At 50.1% G+C, this 12,069-nt stretch overlaps 1 protein-coding gene across 2 annotated transcripts in view; it reads right to left on the reverse strand.

Annotated features, from left to right (window-relative positions):
* Positions 1-11,813, reverse strand: part of MLLT1 (MLLT1 super elongation complex subunit) — a 155,862-nt gene extending 144,049 nt beyond the window's left edge. For both annotated transcript variants that reach the window (XM_078670833.1, XM_078670832.1), the window contains exon 1: positions 11,538-11,813. In XM_078670833.1, the coding sequence (XP_078526959.1) occupies positions 11,538-11,549 (12 nt within the window). In that variant the 5' untranslated portion in view covers positions 11,550-11,813. The remainder of the gene's footprint in view (positions 1-11,537) is intronic.
* Between the last annotated feature and the right edge of the window lie 256 nt (positions 11,814-12,069).

Below are 12,069 nucleotides of genomic sequence, written 5' to 3' on the forward strand. Positions count from 1 at the left end.
ATGGTTTCAGTTGAAAACTGAATACTGTTATAAAAGGCTAAAAAGAGGCAGTATGTTGTCAAAGTTGTCGAGCTTTCGGAGGACAGAGACCTTCGTCATGGTTTTAAGAGGGAATCAAAAAGGTGAAGACAGGTGCTTGTATTTCGAGAAGTTGAAAGAGGGTCAGGACATGGATATGTGAAGCAGGCCCAGATGGACACTACCAAATACCAGGTGCTTTCCTGATGAGCTACCAGGGTGCGGCCCAGTTTGGCTGCTGGGGGCGAACCCGCCGCAAGCCCTTTAAAAATAAACAATGCAAAAAGAACTGTTTTAACGTGTGCTTTAAAACCATTACAAAAATATATTAGGTGGTTTCGGTCCAGAGCAGGTTTGCCACCAGCAGCGCTGACCTTCAAACCTTTTTTGGAGGTGCTGTTCCATGGGGTACAGTTTTAAATACATGTTAAAGATTCTTCAAAGGTTGAAACTGTATATTTCTTTATAATGTGATCTTTGCAGCACATTTCAGTTTAGAATATTACATTATACCACTGTACGAAGTCGCAATTGTTAGAAGTGACAGATTCTAACCATGAGCCTAGAAATATTCATGTTCTCACTACTACTACCCTGATGACGATGCTATAAGTGAACCAAGAAGAAAGCCAGTTACTTTTTAACCCCTATACAGGGCCTATGGTGTTACTGGAAATGGAGTAACAATATAGCATTTTGCTTTATGGCAGAACACACCACAAACTGGTTTATTAGGTCTCGCCTGTCGATGCGCATGCGCATCGAGCAAGGCGAGAGTATTGGCACTTATCCGCTCTTTATCCACACTGCAAGGAATCGTGGCGATTCCTTGCAGTGCACGAGAAATTTAAGCTCAATGCGCATGCGCATTGAGCTTAAATGCGCGTGCACATGCCCCCAGCCGCCTGCCTTGCCTACTCTCTCTCACAGCCTCCCCCAGCTCCGCCCCCTCACTACTTGATTGCACGGCCGCTAGGCCGTGCCTCCCCTACTCTCCTCCCCCCTCCTCCTCTCCTCCCCTGCCTGCCTGCCGCTAGCCTTGCCTACTCTCTCTCACAGCCTCCCCCAGCTCCGCCCCCTCACTACTTGATTGCACGGCCGCTAGGCCGTGCCTCCCCTACTCTCCTCCCCCCTCCTCCTCCTACTCTCCTCCCCTGCCTGCCTGCCGTGTCGCACCTCTCCCCTCTCCGCCCCCTCCCCTGCCCGCCGTGTTACGGTGAAAGGCTTGTTTTTTTTACCAGCGGGCAGTCTCTTGCCCTCGGCTGCTTCTATAAAATTGTCCGAGCTTAAATTAGGGCGCGGTCTGCTGGGACGCTTAGCCCTCTCTTTAAGTTTGTCTTAAAAACATTCCACGCTCTGCCTCTGTCACATACTGCCCCCCGCCCATGCTGTGCGCTAAAAATCAACATTTCTGCCCTTCTCGCGCTGATAGTCTGCCCCATGCTAAGTGTCCCTCTCAACCCAAGTACTCTGCGCGCCACGCTGTCTCCTGCCCACGCTCTGCCTCTCAGTCACATGCTGCCTTCTCCGTTCCCCCAACACCGTCCATGCTGTGCACCACTCTGTCCGCCCCATGGCACGCTCTGCTCCTTTCACATATTGCCTCTGATCCCCCACCCCCGTCCATACTATGTGCCCCTCTGACCCCACATTCTTGCTGCGTCCCACTCTGCCCACGCTCTGCCTCTGTCACATACTGCCCCCGCCCATGCTGTGCGCTAAAAATATGCATTTCTGTCCCTCTCACGCTGCTACTCTGTCCCATGCTATATGTCGCTGTGTTCCCAAGTACGCTGCGTGCCACGCAAAAGTCAGTCTGGCCGTGGGGAATCCTAGCACTTCATCAGCTCTCCATTGATGTGGCCGCTCCTCTCCCCTGCCCCCCCCCCCATATCATCACACTTCAAAGGAATGCGCTCCGCTCCCCCGCCTCCCCCACAGCAATGCCGAGAGCTTGTTGTTTATAGTCTCCATTTACCACATGTTTATTGTGGCTTTAGTTTAGGGATTACCATAGTAACACGTGTACCCCACTGGGACTTACAGGGTCTGTTGGCCACTCGCTCATTATGGCTCCGTCTAAAATGGATTCCCAGTCATGGTGTTCTAGACTGTGGCTTGAGGGCACCGTGAGCCTTGAGTTTAATTTTGCTTCATCTTAGATTTCCGTAGATATATGTATGCTGCGCTTTGGGTTTGCCTAGCTCTATCTTTAGCTCTTGCGGACTTTGTAGTGTGTTCATGAGGTTGTGCAGTAGAGCATGTAGTGTGTGTCTATGTCTTACGGACTGCTTCGTAGTCCAGCAGAAGGAACATTTGCTCTCCATGCAATGTGCTTATTGTCTATCTATGACAAATTGTGTGCAGATCTGATCGGGCCGATGTTCACAGCTCTGCCGCTGCAGTGTGTTCAGAGAGAGCACATCCAGTCTTCAGGTCTGTAACTAGTGACTAATTCCAGCCTTGGTCGGAGTAGAGAGTATACAAATGTCAAGATCGACTTGCTAGCTGCAATGATGTCTGCCCTGCCACCATTTACTTCGGACCCTCACTCACCCTCACTCACCCTCACTCACCCTCACAACCCTCTCACCCTCACTCACTCTCACAACCCTCTCACCCTCACTCACTCTCACCCCCTCACTCACCTCACTCACTCTCACCCCTCACTCACCCCCTCACCTTCACTCACCCCCTCACTCACCCCCTCACCCCCTCACTCACCCCCTCACCCCCTCACCCCCTCACTCACCCCCTCACTCACCCTCTCACCCACCCTCTCACCCACCCTCTCACCCACCCCCTCACACGCCCTCACCCCCTCACACCGCCACCCCCCCACTCAGAATGCACACCCCCTCACCCTCACACGCCCTCACCCACTCACACCGCCACACTCCCTTAGAATGCACACCCCCTCACCCACCCCCTCACTCCCCCTCACCCTCTCCCTCACACCGCCACACCCCCTCAGAGCCCTCACTCTCACTCACCCTCACTCACTCACCCCTCACCCTCACTCACTCACCCTCACTCACCCTCACAACCCTCTCACCCTCTCACAACCCTCTCACCCTCACTCACTCTCACACCCTCACTCACCTGACTCACTCTCACCCCCTCACTCACCCCCTCACCCTCACTCACCCCCTCACTCACCCCCTCCCTCACCCCCTCCCTCACCCCCTCCCTCACCCCCTCACCCACCCTCTCACCCACCCTCTCACCCTCACACACACCCACCCTCTCACCCTTACACACACCCTCACACGCCCTCACCCCCTCACACCGCCACACACCCTCAGAATGCACACCCCCTCACCCTCACACGCCCTCACCCCCTCACACCGCCACACACCCTCAGAATGCACACCCCCTCACACCCCCTCACCCTCACACACCCCCTCACTCCCCCTCACCCTCACACTCCTCACCCTCTCCCTCACTCCCCCTCACCCTCACACTCCTCACCCTCTCCCTCACACCGCCACACCCCCTCACTCTCACACCCCCTCACTCTCACACCCCCTCACTCTCACTCTCACTCTCACTCTCACTCCCCCTCACTCTCACTCTCACTCCCCCTCACTCTCACTCTCACTCCCCCTCACCCTCACCCTCACTCCCCCTCACCCTCACTCCCCCTCACCCTCACTCCCCCTCACCCTCACTCCCCCTCACCCTCACACCCCCACACACCCTCACCCCCACACACCCTCACCCCCACACACCCTCCCCCTCACACACCCTCCCCCTCCCACCCCCTCACCCACACACCCCCTCACCCACACACCCCCTCACCCACACACCTCCTCACCCACACACCCCCTCACCCTCACACCCCCTCACTCACACCCCCTCACCCTCACACCCCCTCACCCTCACACCCCCTCACCCTCACACCCCCTCACCCCCTCAGACCCCCTCACCCTCACACCCCCTCACACCCCCTCACACACCCTCACACACCCTCACACACCCTCACACACCCTCACACACCCTCACACACCCTCACACACCCTCACACACCCTCACACACCCTCACACACCCTCACCCCTGCACGCCTCTCACCCCTGCACGCCTCTCACCCCTGCACGCCTCTCACCCCTGCACGCCTCTCACCCCTGCACGCCTCTCACCCCTGCACGCCTCACACCGCTGCACGCCTCACACCGCTGCACGCCTCACACTGCTGCACGCCTCACACTGCTGCACGCCTCACACTGCTGCACGCCTCACACTGCTGCACGCCTCACACTGCTGCACCCCGCACACTGCTGCACGCCGCACAACACCACCATATCACTCTGGGACGGCGCCACATCACTCTGGGACGGCACATCCACCGCCACCACCACATCCACCGCCACATCCACCACATCCACCACCACTACATCCACCACCCCATCCACCACCACCACCCCATCCACCACCACCACCCCATCCACCACCACCACCACATCCACCATCAACACATCCACCGCATCCACCACCACATCCACCATCACCACCACATCCACCACCACATCCACCACCACATCCACCACCACATCCACATCCACCATGACATCCACCGCCACATTCACCACCGCATCCACCACTGCATCCACCACCACATCCACCACCACCACATCCACCGCATCCACCACCACATCAACCACACCCACCACCACATCCACCACCACATCCACCACATCCACCACCACATCCACCGCATCCACCACCACCACATCCACCACATCCACCACCTCCGCATCCACCACATCCACCACCACATCCACCACCAACACATCCACCACATCCACCACCACATCCCACCACATCCACCGCATCCACATCCACCACCACATCCACCACCACATCCACCACCACATCCACCACCACATCCACCACCACCACATCCACCGAATCCACCACCACATCCACCACCACATCCACCATCACCTCCACATCCACCGCCACATCCACCGCCACATCCACCACCACATCCACCACCACATCCACCACCACCACATCCATCACATGCACCACCACCGCATCCACCACACCCACCACCACCACATCCACCACACCCACCACCACCACATCCACCGCATCCACCACCACCACATCCACCACCACATCCACCACATGCACCACCACCGCATCCACCACCACATTATTTACAAAATTAAAAGCCATTGTTATTTGTAATATCAATACATCTAAGTCACGTAAATACAACACACATTGCATTACAAATGCTATAGGTGTCACATTTGCGAAAGTTAAAACTATTGACATTGTAACTGACAAAGCTATTAATTTTACTATTTTCAAAACCAACACATAAATAAAAAAAGTGTCATTTACAATACCAATCACTCAAACTTTCCTAATGCGAGACCTATTGCATTTCCAATGCTTGTTTCAAGGTGTTTTCATGTGAAGATGAAGATATAGGCGGCACTGTGGCTGGTGCTCTTGATGGAACTCTAACGATGCCCACTGGTCGGAAACCAAAACGGTCTGTACTTACCGTAGTGTCTGAGCAACTTTGGATGATGCCCAGTGGAGCTGTCATATGCAGCTATAGAGGAGTTTGGCTCTGGTCCACCCCTCGGGAGGCACCACTCAGCCGGACATCGGACATTGTTTTCCTCGCTTCCCCGTTGTGTTTTCCTACCTGCATTCCCTACCCCCATTTACCATTACCCCTCTACCTCTTCACTCCCCATAAGACGTGTGTACGCACTAATAATCTCACATTATTGTGTAATCTCATGTTTTTTCTTTTCTCCTATGTTTATACTGGTCTATGTAATTATGGAACCTGTAACTCTCTGATCCTCATGTAAAGCGCTTGGATACCTCCGGGTCTAGCCAGCGCTATGTAAAACTTTGCAAATATAACTGCGGTGCCCGAGCAACTTTGGCTGATGCCCGGTGGAACTGTCACATGCAGCTAGAGAGGAGTTTGGCTCTGGTTCACCCCTCAGCCAGCACCTACCAAGCCGGATATTGTTTTCCTCACCTCCCTGTTGCGTTTTCCTACCTGCATTCCCTACCCTCGTTTACCATTTTACCTCTTCAGACGTGTACGCGCTAATAATTCTCACATTATTGTATAATCTAATGTTTTTTTTCTTTTCTCCTATGTCTATACTGGTCTATGTAATTATGGAACCTGTAACTCTCTGATCCTCATGTAAAGCACTCCAATACCTCCGTGTCTAGCCAGCGCTATATAAAACTTTGCAAATAAAATAAATAAACTGTGAAAAAAGTAGTAGGATCACACAATGTGGTCAAGTAAAAGCAGGATTAATGCAAAGTTTCCTGGTTTCATCAGGCACTACATGGTTATCTCATTCTCTCTCTTGGTTTCAGTCAATGTTTATGGTTTGTATTGAATTGTTTGAGGCCCCAAATCAGTGCACTGTGTGAAACATATCCGGGCCATGCATGTCACATACGTATTAGTTGTAGTAGTGTTTGGGAGATGGTGATGTTTTAATGTAGAAGCTAAAATGAAAACCAGGGTACTCACACTAGGTTAAAGCATCGAGACAAAGTGCTCCATGTAGCTTAAAGTCTTCAATTGTCATTCATCCATCCACCTATCCATTCGCTGAGCCATGGAGCCCTCATTCCACTATCCATTGGATAAGGTTCAATATTGAAAAACATGTTGTAAAAATAAAATATATTTATATTTGCATTTTTTCCCCCCAAAAAAAGTATTGGGCAGCGCACCCCCACTCCCAACCCCCCTTGCTGTGGTCAGACACGCTCACTGCATGCCGCGTGAGGGGGCGAGCTTCTGGTCTGAAAAAAGGTGCCAGGGCTGCCATTGGTTCCAGTTTGAAAGTGAACTCTGTTCTGGCTTGAGTGGAGAACAGGATTGCATTTGCCAAATCGTAGAGAAAAAGCAATGTTATCTGGACCATTGGGAAAAAAAGGAATACACAATTCCGATTTTTACATATTCCAGAGCAAGAGCTGCACCACCTAGCTGAGTATCAAACACAAAGTTGATCATTTAATGTTGTAGATGTTCTTTGAGGGAGCGGATGAGATTTTGTTAGAATTACTTTAGAATAAACAAAAGAGGAGATAATGCTGCAGAGAGAAGCAGTTTAAAGAGCTGAGCAGAGTAACAGAAACAGAGCCCTTTTCAAGCAAATTCAAGCATGTTAGCATAATGAAAAGACTGTAAATCAGTTAATACAGTCAAACAACTTATCTATAGTAGGATGGTGCCGGAAGACGCACTTGCTTGCTCCCTTATACTGGCTCTCAAATTAGAAACCACAAAATCCATCGATATGGCGGTTTCACCCAAGGAATTCCCAAAGTTTCCAAAGAAGTGCGACAGAAAATGGAAGTACTCTCATGTGATCTGCTGCAGGGGACAGCAAAGGTAGCGCCTGGTAGTAGCAAATGTTATTTTAACAAGGTTGGTCTTGTTGCTCCCTGGGATAAATGGCACCAGGTCCTGTTTTTTTGTTGTTGTTGTTTTTGTAATACTTGCTCTATGCGTAAATCAACAGCACATTCTTCCTAACCTATCATCAGACGGGCTCACCAAACCTTCCTTTAGTCTCTGAAAATGTCCAAAAGCAAATAGCTACAATCACCTACAAAACGCAAAGTCCGCGCTATATAAAACTCTCAAATAAATATATCAATGATTACCTTCTATTCTTCCGCATCCTCCTCTATCAAAAAGAACAACTTACTCCTTACTTCTATAATTACCCACATTTTACTTAACAGGCTCTCTGAATAGCCAGTTTTGTGGGTTTTATTCCTTCGGAAGGTAGATGTGCAAGAGCAAAATATGTCCAGTATGTTTTTTAATTAAAAAGCACTCTCTAGAGTTGGACAGATTCCCTGCTACTGAAGGACGGCATGTTCCAGCGCATGTAAACCTCACCAGGCCGCTAGGGAGCAGTAAATAAGCAGGACCTTAAAGTGTAGGGGCTCTGTCTCCGTCCCTGCCTGTGACACCTCTGCTGCAGCTTATGGTGACATGCTCTGAGACCTCCCTGCATCTATTTACCTCGTAGCCCTGTGTGCCGATAAGACATCACCGGTGGCAGCACACTCTCCTCCGACCCTAGAACCCCACCCCCACCATCTCACGTTAATAATATATATGCTCACTCCCAGAAGAACACTTGAGCAGCCCTGTGATTGTGGAAATCTCGGACGCCCCCTAGAGCCGATAATGCCGGTTCTCAGTTTACTGTCATTATCCCGCACACATTCCTCCACGGAATACTCCTCTGCTAGCGACTCTCAAGGAATGGAATAAAAGCGTGGACACCAAGAAAGGAAAATGTGAAAACGTGCAACATAATACATAAAACAAAGACTGCTCTCTCTAGCGTACTAGCATACGTCTATCGGTGGGTTACACAAATGGAGGCAAGCACGCCAAAATGTCTCTTCTGTAAAACAAGTTACCCTCTCTCGCTCCAGGAGCCGTTTTTGCTCATGAATATACACATTTTGGATGCCGTTCGTAAGAAATGTAAAAATGTGCAATGTATAACGTAAAATGTTTTAACATGTGAACATTATTTGTTATGTTTTTGCTGCAGTCTGCAGCGTTTCAGGAGAGGGTTTTCAATAAGGCAAAACGAGTCCCAGCTGAATATACCAGCTTGTCTTCCTCACACAAAAGAGTTCAAAAGCTCTAGTCTGGCAAATGTAGCAAACGCAATGCCTTCACCGGGTAATGCCACTTGGCATAAATAGCCGTCATCCATTGTTGAAGTCCTTGTGTCTTCCGTTTGAGTAGGTGTCGCAGTCAAGTTTTAACAGGTCTCTTTGTGCTCCTACCTAGCTCTATTGGTTTTCCAGCCGTCCCTTTGTGAGGCGCATTCATCGCCCGACTGCCAGTATGAATACATGACATTACTGTGGGTGCAAAGTGTGGCATTTAAGTACATGCCCTACGTCTGGGTGCCCGCACTCCCTATTTAGTTAAGATCTTGTAGTGTTTCAATATCAGCCATTACCATAGGTGCATACCCTTTGTTTGAAAACCTTCCTCTCGAAACGATGCCAAACCACATTGCTTTGATGGATGCGCCTTGGTTTACATATGCACCCCTTGTTTGAACACTTGCTTATTTGGGCAGGTACACAATCGTCACTATCTAAACACCAGTCAGATCGCAGCTGGACACACCCCTTAACTGTTTTAATGCATGATACTCTGTATATGTGCCCCAGGCCCATATTACATCCATTCATATCATGTGGTACAGGTGCATCATTCTCTACTGAACACCTGACTCTTCTTTCGAGACACTAGATCTTTGTATAAAGATGCATGTGTACGGTTTGACTATGTATACCATTAAAGATAGCAGTGTATGAGACCCTTCAGTGTCCGAGCACCTACACCCTTGTATCAGTGCAACACATTCCTTAACCCCTGTAAGATGTCTGCCACCTCCTCTGTTAACAGGTAAAAGATGCACTGTTAAAAGATAACAGTGCATGGGACGCAACTCTCCGATGTGCGAGTACCTGCCCCCTGGTATGAGTGCACACATTCTTTGCCCTCTAAAGATGTCTGCCACCTCCACTGATTGAAGACAAGTTCCTTGCACAGAGGCCTCCAATCAGTAACTTGAAATCGTATGCTTTACCCCTACACTACTTGATTGAGTCCCTTTGCATCAGCATCAAATTATTTCGATAGCTTCCTGTATGTGTTTTAAGTCACTGGCTCTTTACGGGCCTGAACTTTCGTACACATTCCTTTACTCACCAATTTAAAAGTATTTATCCTTCCCTTCTGGTCACTGAATTAAAATAACACCTTGAACGACTCTCTCCTTCAAACTTTCAACAATGATCCATACCCCAAATATGTTTACTCGCATCGAGCTCACGATTCCTAAATAAGGCTGCATACTTGCTATCGACACGACTCCTAATGATTAGCAGTGGTACCTTTTTTGCGCACCCAACCAATTCATTCAACTCCCCTTAACGTCAGTGGCAAAACTGAAAGACATTTCGTGGGGGCCTACTTCACGTTTTCATTCCCAAGCACTATCAGCCAGTGTACAGAGACACCTGCTAAATATTTTACCCCATCAAATCTGCTCCAAAACCTGCCCCTACGATCTCCCACATTTCTACTAAGGCCCCCATATATTAGCCTAGATTTATAGAGTCCTGAAAATAAATAACTCCATGTTTTCCTAGCATCAATTGGCAGTCCAACGACCCCAACTATTTCACGTCTAGAGCCGTTTTTAGATGGTAGCCCCTGTCCCCTTCCATGCATTCCGCTACCCTATTTATTGTACAGCTCGTCACGTTGTATCATACTGCACACGTTATCGTTCGCAGACTTGTGTCTGGTGCCTCCAACATCTCAGTACAGGCAGCAACCTTAAGCTGCGGTGATAATTGTTTACAAACAATGACTGCCACCCACGGCTTCAGCACTTTATTGTCTGATAATCTTGTTAAAATCACCACTGTCATAGCAATAGGTACGCCAAATTCGAGCTATATGCTTACAAATATAGAGTTACTTCTTTAAAGCCACCATGCATACACCTTCGCTGGACATGGAATTACTGCTCACACAGGTTCAAAACAAAGACGACGGCCACACACCCTGCACGACATAGCATGCTGCCCATGTAGTCAAGCGTTTTGTTGAAACTGCATCTATAGAGCGCTTACTCACCCTGACTAGGCGTTGACAGGGGTAAGCGCTATATTCATGTTGAAATACAACAGCTGAAGCCCAGTATCTTAAGGTCCAGCACAGCATTGCTTGACAGTCCACAGGGGCGTCCCCAAACCTAAAGTTGCATTGGTAAAGACTCAAGATTGGTATTCTGCAACTGGTTAACCCTTCTCTCGGGCTACCTGCCGGACATCTGACTCTCCATAGATGTATTAGAGACCTTTGCGGATCCTTAACAGCAAAATACTGCTAGTTTTGCAATGTCTGGTTGTACATAAGTTGACACTTAAAAAAGTCCCTTGAACACTCCTAGCTAGAACTCTCCAAGAGTATGTCACTTTGCATCACACTCTCAGACAAAGCTCCCCATTGTCCCAGCATGTGCAGAGACATGTTAATGAACATCCCTGCCCCTTCACTATACTCTTTCCCATTTGACAGCTCAATCACACTGGTGATAATGGCTATCACACCCTTGCCAGCAAGCACTTACTCCTTTGCCAATAGCTGCCCCCACAGTACTGCCTGTCAACCTCCAGCTCCTACAAGCATCCTTGCCTGCATGACTAGCATAGTTCCTTCGTCTCGCCTGTCCTTGCACATGGCTGTCATTTTATGAAACACTTTGACCCTGGCCACCGACACACCCCTCAGCCCCTTGTCCTCTTCCATTTCAACTGCCCCAGACACGACTGTCAGCAGCCTAAGAACCCAGGCTCACACGGGGTGCTTACTTTACATCCAGCAGCAGACTATCCCACCCCTCTGCTGAGCCTCTGCAGCCACCTCGCCTTCCAGGAGTCCACTCACCTGGTTGTCCATAGCTGGGTCCCCACCTCCTCCCAGGGCTGCTCAGTTCACTTTCCGGGGGCTCCCCTCACGGGCCTTCTGCTAGTGGCATTCTACGCCCCTTTGGGCGCGGGGCTAGGTCACGCAAGCCCCCGACGAAGGGACCGAGGGATGGCGGCAGACAAAACAAATCCAGCCAGGCTCCTGCCCCAGCCTAGGCCTCGGCTCCCTCCGCACGCAGCAGCCACGGCCAGCGCGCGGCCAATTGGCTGCCAAGGAGCCGGAGTGCCCGGCTCAAATCTGGCCAATCACAAATAAAAGAGGGAGTGACTTCCTCCCTTCTAGGGATGCCCCAGGGCCGCAAACACAGAAGTAGGACATCAAACACTAGCCCGTGCTGAGCACTAGCAGACGCTGTACGTCTTACTCCTTAAGGGTGACAAAGACGAGGAAACAAACGGCCATCTTGAGGTGTTGCGCGGGTTGTTTCTCCAGGAGTAGAATGAGTAAAAACCACATACAATTAATTCTTCTAATCGTTTAACTAATTTCA

Source organism: Lissotriton helveticus, chromosome 12, assembly GCF_964261635.1.
Source record: "Lissotriton helveticus chromosome 12, aLisHel1.1, whole genome shotgun sequence".
Taxonomy (NCBI): domain Eukaryota; kingdom Metazoa; phylum Chordata; class Amphibia; order Caudata; family Salamandridae; genus Lissotriton; species Lissotriton helveticus.